We start from the raw sequence: 19,522 nt of genomic DNA, 5'->3' as shown, positions 1-19,522 counted from the left end.
TCACACTCCTCTCCGCTCCAATCGGCCCTCACTTTCCGCTCAAATCGGCCCTCACTCTCCAACCCCTATCTCCTCGCTCTCCAACCCCTATCTCCTCGCTCTCCAACCCCTATCTCCTCGCTCTCCAACCCCTATCTCCTCGCTCTCCAACCCCTATCTCCTCGCTCTCCAACCCCTATCTCCTCGCTCTCCAACCCCTCGCTCCTCGCTCTCCAACCCCTCGCTCCTCTCCAACACTCCTCATCGTTGTTGCAGCAGCATTGTGCGGTTCTTGCTACATCCTGTTCAAGTCTGCATTGACGTTCGTTGACGGACTCGTTTGCCCATCTCATTCCTTTTCTTGCTGCATCCTGTTCAAGTCTGCGTTCTTCATCGACCGTCGCATTCATTTTGGAAATGGAAGTTTCCACGCAACGCATGAATTGTCACGATCCTCAAGAGGAAGTGTCTCGTAATTATCAAATGACAAATGGCAAGTAAATTACATTGTGAAAATTAAAGATTTCAAATAAACCTATTTAAAGTGTATGCGCACATAACTAATAAAAAAAAAACGAAGAAATATCTCTCGGTAATTTCCTGAAGCATATTTTACTTCCGGATAATAATGTTGAATGAAATAAGAAAGAACGAAGATATATATGTCGTTTTTGTGCCGACTGTCATAAAACGTAAAAGTAATATATCTTAACGGAAAAGAAAAAGCGAATTTTTAATATATGTCGACATTTTTCCCGAATGTTATTTTAGGCACTGTATTTTCGCGTGTCATCGTGGCGCGATTTTTATAAATATATCTCGGCAATTTCCCGTGTGTGCGTGAATGTTCTCAATTATTTCTGACCGAGTCTAAAACCATCGATAAAAATTAAAGCTTCGTTTGGAACTACTCTGCAAACGGACTAAGCCACACCCCCGGACAGACTGACAGAATCACCTTCGCCTATTATAATATAGATATTTATGTTTTTATATATATATATGTATTGTTGCGGATATGGAATTTGGCCTCCATATCCGCTTGTAAATATTCCCCTATTTCCCCAATACTCCCCAACTATCCCCAATCCCCCATTCCCTAGTCCCATTGTCTGTAAACAATACTCTGTAGAACCGACCTTCCCCTTTTTCCCCCATTAAATGTCGTGCCCAGGTCCACCGCATCTCACGTAGACAACTTTCGGACATCTTGCTAGTTATTCTTAGTCTGTCAGTTAAGGACTCGTTTCCATTAATTCTGACTCTTCGTTGCACCAGAATGTGATTGTATGGCACCAGTAGTGAGTTTAGGACCTCCCCATACCTCCTCCCATCTTCCCCATGCAACAACCACAACAACTACAACAACAACAACAACTACAACAACAGAGGGGCGCGGCGCGGCGCGGGGAGTGTGCGTCCTCACTCCGGCTCGGTTAGCCGCCATTACCCATGTGCGCCGACGGGGTTACCACGAAGGGGCTGCCTGTCGGCCCCTCGTTAAGGGCGGAGCCGGTAACCCCCGCACCCAATGAGAAGCAACGGGCCGATTCCATCTGGGGCGGAGCTAACGAGCCGAGGGCGTGTCACTCCCCGCCGGATATACGCAGCGACTTACCGGATGTGAGGTGAGATGCGCCCCGAGCTTGAAGAGGAAAGAACCAGTCGCGACCTCCGAGCGCTGTGACCTCCCTGCATCTACTGGACCGTACTGTATCCTGTCCCTGAGCCAAGGTGCACCTTGAGCCATCGACTACCCGCTTTCCTTGCCATCAATCCCCGTGTGAGTCAGTTTTGTCCTGTTTATCTGTCGTCTGTCGGGGCTACTATAAGACCGTAATTAAGTGCCTACCTTACTATGCTGTCTCTCTCATCCCTGTAATCTGACCTTCCGCAATAATATAACCTCCTCCGGAGGTCTTGAGAACTGAACCCTTGGTGTCGTGTCATTTTAATCCAGCCGTTGTGTCTTTTCCATCATTGATTTAGCATAGCGCGACTTAGTCAACGTTCGAGCATAATCGGGTAAACTGTGCAGACGCGGTCATACCAAACCGCTCGGTAAACTAACATCCACAACCGCGTCTGTAACATTTGGTGTCAGGAGTGTCGGATTCGGACCTGGGACTAAATTTATTAGGCCCAAATTTTGGAACACCAATTGTACCACTAGGGTAACAATTGGTGTTGGGGAGGCAGAATTCGATCCGGAGCGCGTTTCCCGCGCTCGAAATTATAACGGCGAAATTTGATTGTGTTTTACAAAATATAAAAACCCGAATTTTGAAAGTCGCGCTATGGCGGATCAAGACAGCTGGGTTCCGGTAGAGGAGAGTGAGGCAGGGTCGGTCCAGGACCAAATTGAGGGACGTGAGGAGAGCGAAGCAGCGAGGGTAGCAGACGCACAAAATAGCGTCGTTGCGCCCGACGTTGCGGGCGCGCAAAATGGCGCCTCGCTGGTCGCGGCGCCCGCGACTGTGGCAGCGCCCCTGGTGGATTCGAACCTTTTTATGTTGCAAATGAGGGCCCTTATGGAACGAATGGGAGACCAAATTGTGGGAATGAGGGCTGATAGTGAGCGGTTGGGGAACCGGATGGATGCTCAGGGTGAGCGATTGGAGGGCCAAATGGGGGTAATGAGGGACGAAGCGAGGGGTACCAGTGAGGGGTTAGACAATAATTTTAAGGGATTAGACAAGAAATTTGGGAAATTGGACAATAGATTTGGGGAAATACAGGAGGGGTTAATGGGGGTAGAAAACAGAATGGCCGCTCAAGAGAATCAAATGGAAGGGATGCAAAAGGGGTTAGAGGGGTTAGAAAACAGTATGGAAGGCAAATTGAGGGACATGAGGGACCAAGCGGAAAGGGAAGTTAAACAAATGGGGCAGCAGATAGAGGGGGTCAGAATGGGGGTAGAAACTAAACTGGATGCTCACAGGGAGGAAATGGAGCAGATGAGGGTGGCATCTGGGCAGGAGATGCAAGTGATGGGAGAGATCAGAAGAGGTGTGAGTGAGGAGGTCGGAGGAGTGCGCGAGGAGGTGAGGCACTGTAAGGAGCGCATGGAGAAGGAGGTGAGAAAGGGGACTGTAAAATTGCAAGGGGGTATAGAGGAGTTGACGCTGGGAGTAGAACAACTGACAGTGGGACAAAAGGAGTTGGGGGACCAGGTAAAGAAGAACACAGCGGTAATAGAGGGTTTAAAATCGACACAGAAGGAGATGAAAAAGGACGTAGGGGTAATTAAAAAAGAGTGTCAGACGGTACATGAGGACCTGACGAGGAAAATGAACAAAGTGGTAGAGGTGATGGAGGTTAAAGAGCGGGAGGTGTGGGAGCACATAGAAAAAAATAAAGTGGAGTTAGAGGAAGAACTTAAAGGGGCGCACGAGGAGATGAAGGAGGTGAAACAGAAATTAGAAGAAGTGGAAGAAGGGGTGAGCGAAATTAAGAAGCGACGGAGAGAGGATAAGAAAGAGATAAAAGAGGAGGTAAAAGAATTGGTCCAAAGTCTGTGTTCGGATCGTGATGATGTGCTCATTAACCGGATGAGGGATTCGCAGGTGATGGAGGAGAAGCGAAGAGAAAGAGGACCCGGTGTAAGTGGTGACCAATATGGTCGTGCGTATGATGCGCCAGGGGATTTAAGAAGCTTGGGGGTCGAGATGGACCCGGGTGTTCGTGAGAGGCCGTTGGTGAAGTGTGCGACAGGTCTGGTGTGCGAAAAAGGAGGTGTGCAAGAAAGTCCGACTCTGGGGTGTGTGAGGAAAAAGTGCGTGCCAAGGAGTGAGGGTGCTGGCGAGAGTGAGTCGGTCGTAGCGCGTGTGCGAGGGAGCACATGGAAGCGCGGTGTGGTGAGTGTTACAGAGGGTGTGACGGGAGAGTGTGCGCAAGAGTGTGCGCGAGAGAGGTGTGTAACGGACGGGTGCATGGGGAAAGAGTGCGCTGTCAAGAGTAAGGGTGAGTGCGCTGTCAAGAATGGAGGTGAGAGTAGTGAGAGTGACAAGGAGCGTGAGTTGGTTGTGACAGGTCAGAAAGGAAGCACACCTGGAATGGTAGAGCGTGAGTGGGAATGCACGCTGGAATTGGTAGTGAGGCACGTGGTTGGGTGTGCGAATGAGAGCACACCTGTGATTGTCACAGAGGAGGTGACAGAGGAGGGGGCGCGAAGAGGTGTGTTGGTGAGGTGTGCGACCAATGAATGTGTGCCAAAGTGTTCGGTGGTCACTGGTCAGGTGTGTGACCAAGGCTGTGAGTGGAATGAGGGTAACGAGGTGTGTAAGGAAAGGTACGAGGAGAATGGAAACGGCTGGATGTGTGAGCAAGGAACGGGCTGCGGGGTGTAAGCATGCAGGTGAGGCATCGAAGGTAACCGGGTTAGAGGTTAGAGCGACTTTTAGCCGAATCGGGCCCTCGGTGCGTGCTGGGCCTCGCTTTGAACGGCCGCGTCCGTGCTCCACTAGGCGGAGCAGGCAGCCCGATAGAAAGGGTCGTCATGGCGACCACTTTTTGTTGAGGCAGTCCGGCAGGTTGAGATCGGGACATTGGATGGCTCCACGCCGAGATGGTGCGTGGGATCTCGGCCCGGGTAAGCCCCCGTCCCTGCACCGAGTGCCGGACGCATCCAGCCGCTGGCACAGAACAACCCGCATTCATGGCTTGGCTTTACGAAGCCGGGCTTTGGACAGGAATTGGCGCACCGAGAGGCATTAGTGAGTCGACTGTGTGATGAGGATAGTGTTTTGGCCCCAAAATTAGTGAAAAACAAAATTTGATGATTGGCAAAGGATTGGCAGTAATGATTGGCAGATGATGGGCAGTGATTGGCAAATTTTTGATTTGTGGAAATTTGATGTGCAAAATTGGTAGTGAGCGATGGGCCCAGTGGGTAAGGGGGGCATCCCTGCCACCATTCCCAGGGGGGGGGCAAATGCGCTATCGTTTATGGGGTGTATGGCAGTGAAAACTAGCCCGGGTGGGTTAGGTTATATTGTAGGGATCTAGAAGAGATTGACATTAGGTGACGTTAAGTTTAGTTAGTGACTGATACCTGTAGTGGGGACGCAGGTAGATTAGTGTGGATTATAATGACGAGGGAGCGCAATAGTTTAAAGGGGCGACTGGGAAGCGCAAGTTTCAGAAGGGAGTAGTTAGCTGAGATGATGCCGTGTGTGTGAGAATTGAACAGGTGTGATTGCACAGGTGTGCAACTGGACAGGTGTGTGGAGCAGGGTGTGAGTAATGAGTGTTGTGGATCAGCGCGAATGCGCTTGGGGAGAGAAGGGTGCAGGTGGCACCAGGTGTGAGAGCACAGGTGTGCAGGTACAGGTGTGTGGAGAGAGTTGGAGTAAGTGGTACGGAGTGGTGTGCATGGTGCGAAGGTGTGAATGGGGGAAGAGTGGACCCCCATCATGGATACCCGGGGCGGGTAGTGTAAGTGTTAGGTAGAGGGTATAGGTAAATTGTGGTTGGATATTGGCATTTGTGGTGCGGTTGCAGAATGGTGTTGTGGATGGGTGCATTAGTGTTGTGGAAATGGCTGGGCGTGTAGGCTGTTAGTGTGTGTAGTTGGTTGGGCACTCCACCACTGTGAGGATGTCGGCCAGGTGAGGCCGCAGGTGGGCTCTGGGAGCCGGTAGTTGTGAGTGGGTGCCTGAGGATCCCGGGTGTGGATCGGGCAGCCCAGTGCCAGAGAGGGCACCGAGTGGGGAGAGCGCCAGAGGGCCTTCCCCAGGTAGTTAGGTTAGGGTAAGGAGCAGGTAAGCTCGGAGGCAACTGCAGTGGTGGAGGTGTGCAGGTGGGTAGACCCACTGGGAGAGGTACACGCCACAGCCCAGAAATTGTGCGAGGGCACCGGGAGATGAATCGGGGGAGTGAGACCCCAAATTGAAAAGCACCACAGTTTGGTCAATGGGCATTGGTTTTTAGAACCCATAGTGTAAGAGGGCCAATGGTTTGGCAGGAGAAAGACCCCGGGTAGTGTAACGTTGTTAAAGTCATTTAGGAAATAGTTAGGATTGATGAACCTGTCGCACCATACGCAGCCACTTACCTGTGGTGATGATGATGACTCCACACCTGTGTTTTCTTTGTTCTGTGTGCAGGAAATGAGAATTGCTGTGTGGATTGGTGAGACGCATCACGACGTGGATGAGACATTGGGGTGATTCCATCTCTCCCTCCTTAGGAGGGACTGATGATGAATTGGTAATGGCAAATTTTGATGTTCAGTTGGAGATGGCAAATTTTGATGAAAGTTGAAAATGGCAAATTTGATTGGTTAGGAGGGAGAGAAGACGAATTTGGTTTATGGGAGGAACGGGGAAGACAGTAGGGACGTTGTTGATTTGTAAAGTAGATGTTTATGGGTAGTGTTGTGTTTTGTGGATACAGTAAGGGGTAAGGGAGGGGCCATGTAGGTTACCTGGTGGGGGGGGGGGGCGTACGGTAGGAACGTACCTGTCTCACCTGGTTCCCATGTGCCCCCAGTGTGCATTACCTTGCATTGCGTGCACTTTTGCGCCCTTACCACCTTACTCACTTGTCTTCTTCTTTTGTCTCCCACCTCCGAGGATCTGGTTTTGGGGCAGAGAGAGAGGAGAGAGAGGTGCTGGATCCGCAGTTGTGGGCCTGCACTTTCGCTGCTTGCTGCCTGGATCGATACACCATATGGACCGCAATGTTTGTGGCCGCCCACCATGGACCGCAGTTCTTTTGCGGCCAAGCACCACCCGTGGATGGACCTATGGGTCAACGTGGCACCTATGCCATACAGGTGAACCACTTTTAGTTGACACCACTGAAGGCCACAATACAGAAATGGACGCGGTTGGCGCCTTTCTTTATTTTTGAAAGAAGCCAGAAGGCCAAGTGCACCACACGAAGAGCAAGAGACACCTGCAGGGTTAGGGGTTGTTGAATTTATTTTTATTCATTGAACAATGGTGACTGCACCGGATGGTGCTGACTGTGTGATGGGGTGGTGCTTTTGGTGCTTGGAAGGGGTGCTCTGCACATTATTAAAGGCCGTAAGGCCACAGAGCACTCGTGGGTTGGTGTATCGATGCTGGCATGCGTGCTCTCTCTATGCATAACATCTGCATGTGTTCCTCCAAAAACAGGTCCTGGATCGTAGTGTAAATATCAGCGTAGTCTTGTGTAAATAATGCTCCCTACCGGCTGTATGTTTAGTTTGCGAATTCTTTCCGCAATTCGGTTATCCTGTGGGTGTGTTTCTGTGAGGAGAAGGGTGCAACGTCGCAGGGGGACATATTTACTCATTTGTGAATATCCGTAAAACTGTCGCACTCAGGGTAGAGTTAATAGTAGAGGGAACTACATCTGAGTGCCACACTAAAATAGGTAAAAATTTATCGGGTCGGGACGCCCCGAGGGTAGAGAAGGGTGCAATGTTGCGGATATGGAATTTGGCCTCCATATCCGCTTGTAAATATTCCCCTATTTCCCCAATACTCCCCAACTATCCCCAATCCCCCATTCCCTAGTCCCATTGTCTGTAAACAACACTCTGTAGAACCGACCTTCCCCTTTTTCCCCCATTAAATGTCGTGCCCAGGTCCACCGCATCTCACGTAGACAACTTTCGGACATCTTGCTAGTTATTCTTAGTCTATGTCAGTTAAGGACTCGTTTCCATTAATTCTGACTCTTCGTTGCACCAGAATGTGATTGTATGGCACCAGTAGTGAGTTTAGGACCTCCCCATACCTCCTCCCATCTTCCCCATGCAACAACCACAACAACTACAACAACAACAACAACTACAACAACAGAGGGGCGCGGCGCGGCGCGGGGAGTGTGCGTCCTCACTCCGGCTCGGTTAGCCGCCATTACCCATGTGCGCCGACGGGGTTACCACGAAGGGGCTGCCTGTCGGCCCCTCGTTAAGGGCGGAGCCGGTAACCCCCGCACCCAATGAGAAGCAACGGGCCGATTCCATCTGGGGCGGAGCTAACGAGCCGAGGGCGTGTCACTCCCCGCCGGATATACGCAGCGACTTACCGGATGTGAGGTGAGATGCGCCCCGAGCTTGAAGAGGAAAGAACCAGTCGCGACCTCCGAGCGCTGTGACCTCCCTGCATCTACTGGACCGTACTGTATCCTGTCCCTGAGCCAAGGTGCACCTTGAGCCATCGACTACCCGCTTTCCTTGCCATCAATCCCCGTGTGAGTCAGTTTTGTCCTGTTTATCTGTCGTCTGTCGGGGCTACTATAAGACCGTAATTAAGTGCCTACCTTACTATGCTGTCTCTCTCATCCCTGTAATCTGACCTTCCGCAATAATATAACCTCCTCCGGAGGTCTTGAGAACTGAACCCTTGGTGTCGTGTCATTTTAATCCAGCCGTTGTGTCTTTTCCATCATTGATTTAGCATAGCGCGACTTAGTCAACGTTCGAGCATAATCGGGTAAACTGTGCAGACGCGGTCATACCAAACCGCTCGGTAAACTAACATCCACAACCGCGTCTGTAACATTATGTATGTAGGTATGTATGTATGTATGTAATATGTGCATGTGAATTTTGACCAAACCTATCTTCCTTCTTGGGACAATAGTGCAGTAATTGGGTTTTATTTTGATTACGAGTTGGCCTGGATTTGGGGAGGTGGGTGGGACCACGGAGTAACAAGATTTAATTCTTGTTTTTTTTTTGCATTTTCATTTTGATAAAAAAAGTCGGGGAGCAATAACATTTAATTCCTTGTTTTGTCGCTGGATGCATTGTTTTCAGGTTGTGCGTCTGTCTGTGAGGTTTTCGTTACTGCGATAACTTGAGAACGGCTGAAGGGATCCAAGTCAAACTTGGTATATGTGTGTGTAATGATGTAATGATGAACTGAATAGATTTGGAATCAAGAGATCTAACGACAGAGGTCATGTTTGGTAAAAATCCTGTTACTACGATAACTTGTGAACCAGTGATAGGATTTTGACCAAAGACAGTGCAAGTATGTATTATGACGCAAAGATTAACTGATTTGTTTTTTGGGGTCAAAATGTCAGCGTCTGTAATACGTTTAGAACTTGAGAATGGTTGAGGGGATTTAAGTCAAACTTTGTACACGTATGTTTAATGATGTAAAGATGAACCGATTCGATTTTAGGATCAAATGTCAGACATCCCGTTGGGTAAAAATTATGTTACCAAGCTGTTATGAACCAGTCATGGGAGTTTCATCAAACTTGGTATCATTATATATTACTAGGGCATGCCCGTACTTTTTATATATCTAAAATTATATCCCCCCCTCTATTTACATGAAATGGTTTGGTCCATTCGCAAAGCCAAAGCGAACGGCTTGCGAGTACGGTGACAATCCCCCCCCTCTATTTACATGAAATGGTTTGGTCCAAAGCGAACGGCTTGCGAGTACGGTGACAATCCCCCCCCCCTCTATTTACATGAAATGGTTTGGTCCAAAGCGAACGGCTTGCGAGTACGGTGACAATCCCCCCCCCTCTATTTACATGAAATGGTTTGGTCCAAAGCGAACGGCTTGCGGAGTTTGGTAAAGAAATCGCCATAGCGTGCACAAACGCGCAGGAAAGCGAAAGAATCGCAAATTAGTTTTAATTAGTTTTAAAACATAGTTTAACGCCAACATAGCGGCAACATAGTTTGCCAACGTGAAATAAATGAATACGCTCTCAAATGTGCCGTCCGAGGCAGAGTCTGTTCGGCACGTTCGGCACACGTGATAGCTCGCTGCTCTCTGATTGGTTGAATCGTTTTTTGGACATAGCTCGGTAACTACTTCTCCGATTAATATGAAACCTTGAAAAGGCACATCCTCGGGTCCCCAGCAATATACCTGGCAAGTTTCAAGTATATCGGACCGGTAGTTGTCGAGAAACAGCGGTCACAGACAAACACACAGACATTCACACAGAGATTACTGGAATTATAGATAGACTAGGACGTGCCCGTACGTGGGTGCCCGTACGTGCGTGCAAAAAAACATGCGTGCAAACAACAACAACAAAAAAAAACTTTGAAACCACGTGGCAGTAACGACCACAGAACCCCCCCCCCTCTATTTACATGAAATGGTTTGGTCCATTCGCAACGACCACAGAACCCCCCCCCCCCCCCCCTCTATTTACATGAAATGGTTTGGTCCAAAGCGAACGGCTTGCGGAGTTTGGTAAAGAAATTGCCATAGCTCGGTAACTACTTCTCCGATTAATTTCAAACCTTGAAAAGGCACATCCTCGGGTCCCCAGCAATATACCTGGCAAGTTTCAAGTATATCGGACCGGTAGTTGTTGAGAAACAGCGGTCACAGACAAACACACAGACACACAGACATTCACACAGAGATTACTGGAATTATAGATAGATGATGCAAAGATGAACTGATTATATTTTGGGGTCAAGAGGTTGAAGGTCATGTTACGTTACCATTATTTCGCTGCCGCGATAACATAAAATGGCTGAAGAGATCTTCGTCGAACTTGGCACAGGTATGTATAATGATGCATAGATGAACTGAATGGATTTTAGTGTAGAGGTCAAAGAACAGAGGTCATGTTAAGTAAAAATTATGTTACCGGGCCAATTTGTGAACCAGTGATGGGATTTTAAAGAAACTTGGTGTAAGTATATATAATGCAAAGATGAACTGATTGGATCATGGCATGAAGAGGTCAAAGGTCAGTGGTCATGTCAGGTAAAAATGTGATCGCTTTAGAACAGCTGAAGGGGTTTAAATCAAACTTGAGAATTATGTGTCATAATGTAAAGATAAATTAATTGCATAATGGGCTCAAGAAGTAAAAGGTCAGAAGTCCCGTTAGGCAAAAGGTCTGTTACTGTGTTAACTTGTGAACCAGTGATGGGATTTTGACCAAATTTGGTACAAGTATATATTTGGATGAAAAGACGAACTTATTAGATTTTTGCCATCAAAGGTCCAGAGACCAGGTCACTTAAAAATGTGACACTTGAAAACTGCTGAGGGGATTTAAATCAAACTTGGGAGACCTAAGTATAATCATGGAATAATGTGGGGCGGAGGCACATCGGTCGACGTCACAACATCGAAGAGTGCCGTTGTACTTTGCCTTTTGATTCCGATAAAAACGAAACAATGAGTCTGGCAGTAACAATATTTAATCCTTGTTTTTGTGTTTTGATTCTGATAAAACAATGAGTCTCGGAGTAATGTGATTTAATCCTTGTTTATTGTATTACATTTGTGGGAATGTCAATCGTTTACAAAGCATGCATAGACGATTCATGTCATTTTGGGGTGTATTGCATTTTAAAAATGCCGGTTCAGCTGTGTATCCCCAAATAGGACCTTTTCGTATTTATTTTTTCTTTTTCTTAAAGTTTAACCCCATATCCACTCCCTTTACGCCACGTGATTTTGACTGTTGGTGGTGTACAAAATAGCTTTGGAAATGATTCAACCCTTTTCCTTGGACGCAAGAAAGTGCAGGAAAAGAATGAGTAGGAAGAAGAAGAGCGTCTCTTGGCGGTGCGCTAAAAATGCAATCCTTGCTCGTGGTGTGAACGGCTTCAGTAAGCGTGTTGGTGTGAGACTCGATCTCTACGAACTTTCTGAAGGATTCATTGGGCTTGAAGGAGGTGGACAAAAAGAAAAAGTGTATTCTGTGGAAAAAGGTGCTTCTTTGGCTCTCTGTGGAAAACGACATATGCTTCATGCTGTGAACGGGCTCGGCGTGTGCTCTATGAAGGAGTCTACCTCGATGAAGTTTCTGAGGGATTTGCTGTGTTGTATGAATGAGGTTGAATGAATGAATGAATGATCGTTTTTAAGGCCATTTTCCCCGCTGGAGCGGGGGTTAGCCTTGCGGGCCCCATGACAATCACGGTTCCCTGTTTGAGGCAATGTTTTTATGGCCGGATGCCCTTCCTGACGCCAACTCATGGTCGCCTCTTACGATGTGCAGGGATACGGTGTACCTATTCTAAATCGGGGTACACACTGTGATCATCCCAGCAAGCTGGTACTCAATTTGCCGACCTCAGAAGGATGACAGGCTGAGTCAACCCCCCTGGCGTTAATTTAGCGATCGATCGGGATTCAAACCCAGGATCCAAGGATCCCAAGCCGGCACCCTAACCGCAAAGCCAACACCAGGCTAGGAGGTTGACGAAAGGAAAGGGACCAAAGGAGAAAGGAATTGCAGAGCTTGATGACTGGTCCATTCACGTTTGTTCCCACCAAGCATCGCTCTGACGAGCATCGATGAACCTTTGTTCCCGCCAAGCACCGATCTGATGAGCATCGATTAACCTGCCCTTCAAACAGACCTGAACCCCTTTCCATTCCCATCCTCATATCCCGGTTTATTTAAATTTCCTGCGAGTATTGTATTTTTCATTTGCTTCCTTTCCCTTCCCTCGGTTAGATAGAGGGTCTGTGTGTCTGATGTTGTGTCGGCCTTTCATATCGGATGTATGTGGCCTGTGTTAATTGTTTCAGTCTGTCATTATTAATTAATTAAGTCCATCGTCATACTTGTATGATTTGCTTATTGTATCGTTTTGCATTCCTTGAAGTAAATTAATTGTATTTTATTTTGTTTGATTGACATTTGTTGGATCCGGTTGCAAGCTCTCCTGAGCCGCAAGTGTGGCAGTTTAAACTCCTTGCACTAAGCCAAAAGTTCAAGCTTCCAACAACTGCTAGGTCAACTTGTGGGCCTCGGCCCCGCAGGCTGGGGAAAGGACCTAGTGTCGCTTGCATTAGTCACCCCGTAACACACTTAGTCGGGAGTGACGTTTCTGACTTGTCCTCATCTCCGTCACCCGTAACAGTATTTTGATTCTGATAAAACAAAATGAGTCTGGGAGTAATAAGATTTAATCTGTGTTTGTTGTATTTTGATTCTGATTAAAAACAAACAATAGGTCAGAGTAATAAGATTGAATTCATTTTTTTCATTGTGTTCTGTTATTTAAAAAAACCAATGATGTATGTGTTTTGTATGTGTTTCTTTTGATGTTGTGTCTCTTTTGTATGTGTTTTTCCAGAACATTCAGAAGATAATTTTGAGAAAAGGAGAGTCACACGCAGCAAGACAGCAAGTTCACTGCCTCAAGACATAACCATTGAATACAGATCCAGCTCCAGTCATAACAATATGAAACTTAAGAGAAAATTGCTCAAACACAAGAGGAATGTTCTCAAAAAGAGAATACCATACAAGTGTGATGTATGTAGTAAGTCTTTTTCAGCATCGGTTGTCTTGAACATACATGTGAGGGCTCACAATGGAGATCGCCCGCACAAGTGCCCTGAATGTGATAAAGCATATGCTGAGTTACATCACTTGACAACGCACATGACTACTCACCATGGAATGCACTTGCACAAGTGCTCTAAATGTGGTCGGGGTTTTTCTATGTTAGGATTACTCAAGAAGCATATGAGGTCTCACATGGAACCTCATCCATTCAAAGGCTATGGGACAGGATTCGAAAAAGTCATGCAAATAATATACGACAACAGCTATAAACAATAGAGCAAGAGCACCAAAACCATCAGGACTAACTTTCATTTTGAGTAATTGGCACCATGCTCTATTGTCTATACAAAGCATCGGTTCTACCGAAGCAGTTTTTTATGGTTACAATCCTGGACAGTTCACCACTCCAACGCAGCTTATTAGTACTGTATTTTTAATAGCTCATCAATGGATGGGTCATTTTTGCTTCCATGGTGGGTGTTACCAAAGTGAGTATGTCGAGTGATTATTATTGCCTATTCATTTAACTCGGCAGTTTTTGCAACATGTTATTGGGAGTGTGTGTTTGACAAAGTTATTTTAATATCCAATATTTTAAAGTGACCACAGGCTCAGCGAGTAGCTTTATACATAACTCACATGCAGGACAGAAATTGATGTTGGTGTACTTTTCAGTGCAACACAAGGGCCAAATTCAATATATGGGATTTGAACGTGCGTTCCCTGCATCATCAGCCAGGGTTTCCAATATAACATTAGCAGTTTTGTATAAACAGAAACTTTTCAACTTTTATGACTGAATATACAGTGGGAATGTGTGAATCTTTTTAATCACCTTGGTGCATGATGTTTTCTGGAATTTGAATCCTTGTTTTTTTGGGTCTCTGTCGTTGTTTGCTGGAATGTGCATTTGAGGATTGGGAGTGGTGAGAAAATGCTGACAGTCCATCTGTGTTGCTGACGATGCATTAAGGTTTGTGGATAACACAGTTCCATTGAGCCAGTATTCAATAAATGACATACAAAAAAAAGATTGTTAACCCAAAATGTTTTATTTTTTTTAAACTTTGCCTTGTGGACTTACATTATTGATTCTTAAATAAAATCGATGAGAAATTCTCATTATTTTGCAGTCTACCAAATGCCTGGTTCATTCTTTGCCTCACCTGTTTCACCATCCTCATTCTACAGCTCATACATGTAAAGCCGGCCTTATACTGAGGCAATACATCTTTGCGGATCTCTGGTGAATTGCGTTGTCACAAGGGCTTCATTCATGGGTGTTTTCAGGGGCCTTTGGTACACAAAATCTATGCTTGTAGTACTGTGAGGTGATTGAGGGTAGAAAGTAATGCCCCCATGATGGGGAAGTGGAGAACAGATGGATGCAACAAGTAAAGCAATGTGAATGAATAGGAGGAGGAGAAGAGGAGATGGATGGAGACATGGTACCCACAGGTAAAATGGGAGAGTTGGGAGGTAAAAATTTGTGTGTAAAAGAGGATGACCTGAGGTCATGGTGTACTAATAATAATAATACATTTATTTTATATAGCACTTTTCAAGAAGCACAAAGACGCTTTGACAGAGTACAAAAAACAAGTGCAAAAAGACAAAAATCAATAGGTAAATATATATATATAAAATAACCACCTTTAGAGGCCATTTTTCCCCGCAAAGCGGGGGTTGGCCTTTTTTGGGAACCGTGGTTGTTTTTTTGCTCCCCTCTTTGAAGCAATGTTTTACGGCCGGATACCCTTCCTGACGCCAACCCTTTTTGCCGCCTTTAACGACAAACAGGGAATTACCAGTGAACTGGTACTCAATTAGCCGACCTCGGAAGGATGACAGGCTGAGTCAACCCCCCTGGCGTTAATTCAGCGATCGACCGGGATTCGAACCCAGGATCCTAAGCCGGCACCCTAGCCGCTAGCCCAACACCAGGGCGAGGAAGGAGAAGGAGAAGAGATCGTCAGGGGTTAAATGCTGTGGGTTAAATGTTGAATGCAGTGTTGAACAGGTGGGTCTTGAGTGATGGTTTGAATGTGGTGAGTGAGGAGGAGTCTCTGATGATGTGAGGTAGTGAGTTCCAGAGGGTGGGAGGAGCAATGGAGAAGGCCCTGTCCCCCCAGGATCTGAATTTGGTCCGGATGGGGGGGGGGGGGGGGGAGGGGTCAAGTGGTTGGTACCAGCAGAGTGGAGGTTGTGGGTGGGAGTGTGTCTGGAGAGGCGGTCAGCCAGGTCGGATGGGGCCAGGTTATGGAGGGCTTTGTAGGTCAAGAGGAGGATTTTGTGCTGGATTCTCTGGGGGATAGGGAGCCAGTGAAGCTTGGAAAGGACGGGGGTGATGTGGTCACGGGTCCGGGAATGGGTGAGTAGACGGGCAGCGAAGTTCTGAATGTATTGGAGTTTATTGGTGATTATTGAGGGTGAACCATAGAGGAGGCTGTTGCAGTAGTCCAGACGGGAGGTGATGAAGGCGTGGATGAGGGTTTCTGCAGCCGTGGAGGAGAGGGATGGACGGAGACGGGCGATGTTTTTCAGGTGAAAGAAGGCTGTCTTTGTGATCTGTTTAGTGTATTTGTCGAAGGAGAGGGTTTGGTCAAAGATGCCAAGATTCCGGATGTGAGGGGAGGTGGATACTGGGAAACCGTCGATGTTGAGGGCAAAGTTACGGGTGGATTTGGTGAGCGTTTTTGGGCCAATGATGATTATTTCAGATTTATCATAGTTAAGTTTGAGGAAGTTGATTTGAAGCCAGGATTTTATTTCAGTGATGCAGTTTTTTGTCAGGATAGAGTGGGTGGCGGTGGAGATGGACTTGGTGGAGATGAAAAGCTGGATGTCATCGGCGTAGCAGTGGAATTGGAGACCATGACGGCAGATTAAGTGACCAAGGGGGGACAGGTACAGGATGAAGAGGAGGGGGCCAAGAACTGAACCTTGGGGGACACCTTGGGGGAGGGGAGCAGTGGGGGGTTTGCAGTTATTGATGGAGATGAACTGGTGTCTGTCAGAGAGGTATGATTTGATCCAAGAGAGGGCAGTGCCGGTAATGTTAAAGGTGGTTTCAAGTCGGGTGAGGAGGATGGTGTGATTGATGGTGTCAAAGGTGGCGCTGAGGTTGAGGAGGATGAGAATGTTGAGGTTGCCAGCATCAGAGGAGAGGAGAAGGTCGTTGGTGATTTTGAGGAGAGCAGTTTCAGTACTGTGGTTGGAGCGGAATCTGGATTGGAATGTTTCATACAGGTTATTGGCAGAGAGGTGATGTTTGAGTTGAGTGGCTACAGCGCGTTCCAAAACTTTTGACAGAAAGGGTAGGTTGGAGATGGGTCTGAAGTTATTTAGGGTGTCAGGGTTGAGTCCAGGTTTTTTCAGAATGGGGGTAACAGCAGCAATTTTGAGGGATGGTGGGACGATGCTTGTAGACAGGGAGGAGTTTATTGTTGCAGTGATAAGTGGAGAGAGAGCAGGAAGGGAGGCCTTGACAAAGCTGGAGGGGATGGGGTCAAGAGTGCAGGTGGCAGGTTTCATTCCTATGAGGAGTTCAGAGAGGTCAGTAGGGGAGACTGGGGAGAATTGAGACAGGGGTTGGCAGGATAAGGGGGGGGCAGGTGGTTTGAGGGGGAGCGGGTGCGGTGGTGGTTAAGCTGTTGTAGATGTCAATTTTTCATTGGAAGAATGAAAGGAGGGAGATGCAATTGTCTACTGTGAATGACTGAGTGGTGGTGTTCAGGGGGCTGAGGAGTTTGTTTATTGTAGAGAAGAGTGCTTTTGGGTTTCCGGAGCCAGAGTGGATAATTTGAGAGTAGTCGGCGGAGCGGGCGTGGGAGAGGGCATCTTTGTAGTGTTGTAGGTGGTCCTTGTAGGCTTGGGAGTGAATTGTGAGACCTGTTTTATTGCGGAGTCTTTCAAGTTGGCAGGCACGAGTTTTCATCAGGTGGAGTTCAGGGGTAAACCAGAGAGCAGAATGGGTGAAAGAAACTGTTTTGGTTTTTATAGGTGCAAGCTGGTCAAGGCAGGAGGAGAGAGTGTGGTTGTAGTAGTCAGTGAGGTCAGAAGGGGTGTGGAGGTCAACGAAGGGAGAAGTGGACATTTTTTCAGAGAGGGTGGATGAGAATGAGGTAGGTGAAAGAGCGTTTAGCTTACGGAAGTTGATCCTGCGATAATGCCTTGGTGCTGGGGTGGGGATGTTGATGGTCATAGTGATGGCTAAGTGGTCAGAGAGGGTGAGGTCGGAGCCAGAGAGATGGTGCAAAATTTATCCAGTAGAGCAGACAAGGTCCAGAATTGACCACGGTTCTGGGTAGGAAAGTTGATATGTTGAGTGAGGTTAAAGCAGGTGAGTAAATCAGTGGTCAGTGGTTATTGTGGAGTCGGTGGATTCCATGTGGATATTGAAATCGCCGAGGAGGAGGATTGAGGGGGAGAGGGAACAGAGCTGGGTCAGAAAGTAGGAGAAGTCAGACAGGAATGATCGGTGTGGTTTGGGAGGGTGGTAGACGACAGCCATGACTGACTGTGTGTGACCAGAGAGTTTAAAAGCCAGGTGTTCAAATGATGGAGCAGAAGAGATGGAGATGAGGCTGGTCTTGATGTCTTGTCGGTGAATTACGGCAATTCCACCACCTCGGCCCTCCGAGCGTGGTTTATTGATGTAAGAATATCCATTGGGTGTAGTGAGGGTGAGTGAGAAGTAGTCCAGAGGTTGTTGCCAGGTTTCAGTGAGACAGAGAAAGTCCAGTTTATTATCCAGAATGTAGTCGTTCAGGATGAGGCTTTTGTTGTTGAGGGACTGGGTATTGAACAGGGTGAGCTTGTTGTTTTGTACGGTGGGGAAGAACTCAGGTGATTTAGCCAGGGTTTGCAGACAGGAGGTGCGATCGTGTGCGTTGCTGTGACCAGGTGCGCTGGGACGATGAGTGGGAGTGCGCTGAGCCGACCAGAGTACGGGAATGGAGTGACCTGTTTGTAAGTAAACAAACTTACAACCGGAGCCTCTATGAATGTATCTGGGTCGTCGCAGGAGTCCGTGGTACTTGATTGCAGAGATGCATGATGGGGTGGAGCGAGTATTGAGCAGAAGAAACCTTGCGGCGGAGTACTTCAGAGCCATGCCAGGCAGGAGCGAAGGGAGTGCGAAAGACGAGTACGAGGCCAAGGTCGAGGAGGCAAAGCGGCAAACGCAGCGGCAAACGACCGCAGCAGCTTATCAAGACCACCGCCGCAAACAACGGCCACAAACAACCGGAGCGGGCCTGAGGAAACAGTGGAGGAGCCGGGCAGGCGAAGCCAGGAGCAGAGCCGGGACCGAGCAGAGGGCAGACCCAACGGTCAAAAATCCGCCACGACCACCATAAAAGCAAACTATGTACAATGGCCCAGTCGGCGAAGCGGCGAACAAGTAACGCCAGCGTCCTCTCCAGACCGGACCGGAAGCCGGCTTTATGCCCTACTGGCTTTATGACCTGGAAGGAGGTGGATTGAACAAACTGAGGAGTTGTGGTGGAATAACTCGGCTCAGTCAAGTTAAACCAGTTAACAGATTAGTCGAATCATTTATTATTGAGAACGGCACTTGGGAGAGCGCATACCTCCACCAGGCTGAACAGTTTCTTTTTTCCTATCCCACAGATAAGTGGCCAAATCTGGATTCGGACCTGTACAAAAATGTAATCTGCTTGTTCTTGTCACCTTACCTACTCGTCCCCCAAGTTTATTCATAGCTCGTCCACAACTTTTTTAAATATCATGTTATATATTGCTTTTCACCCGATCTTCCAATGGTGAAGAATCACTTGAAAAATTAAATAATTCTCGTATCCGAATCCATATTCAGATCTTACCAAAATCGAATCGATTCGGTCTTGTCACACACCCAAGCTGTCCACCAAGTTTCGTGCAAGTCCATCCATAATTTTTTGCAATATCGTGCTATATATATTATTTTTGGCCCTATCGCCCAATGGTGAAGAATCACTTAAATCCGGATATAATTATTTCTTGCGTGTTACATACCCACCTCTCCACCAAATTTCGTCTGAATCCATCCACAATTTTTTGAGATATCTTGTTCACAGACAAACAAACAAGAAATATGTCATGCATAGCACGATACTTGCGAAATCCCTAAAATAAGTTGTTGGCTTATGATGACCTGAAAAATAATTGGTGGTTGAATTCAGTGACCTGGTCTACAAATCCTCCTAAAATTTCAAGTCAATCTGATGAAAATTGAGGATTTTAGAAATTTGACCAATTTGGTGACCTTTGGCCTATGTTGACCTTTTGACTT

The 19,522-nt window shown here is 47.3% G+C and overlaps 1 protein-coding gene across 3 annotated transcripts in view; it reads left to right on the top strand.

The window, feature by feature from the left end:
- LOC137429855 (uncharacterized) overlaps window positions 1-14,352 on the top strand; it is a 37,305-nt gene extending 22,953 nt beyond the window's left edge. For all 3 annotated transcript variants that reach the window (XM_078779942.1, XM_078779943.1, XM_078779941.1), the window contains exon 5: window positions 13,013-14,352. In XM_078779942.1, coding sequence (XP_078636068.1) covers window positions 13,013-13,503 — 491 coding nt within the window. In that variant the 3' untranslated portion in view covers window positions 13,504-14,352. The remainder of the gene's footprint in view (window positions 1-13,012) is intronic.
- The last annotated feature ends 5,170 nt before the right edge of the window (window positions 14,353-19,522 follow it).

Source organism: Myxine glutinosa, chromosome 6, assembly GCF_964187855.1.
Source record: "Myxine glutinosa chromosome 6, kmMyxGlut1.1, whole genome shotgun sequence".
Lineage (NCBI taxonomy): Eukaryota > Metazoa > Chordata > Myxini > Myxiniformes > Myxinidae > Myxine > Myxine glutinosa.
This window is presented reverse-complemented; position numbering and strand designations above follow the sequence as displayed.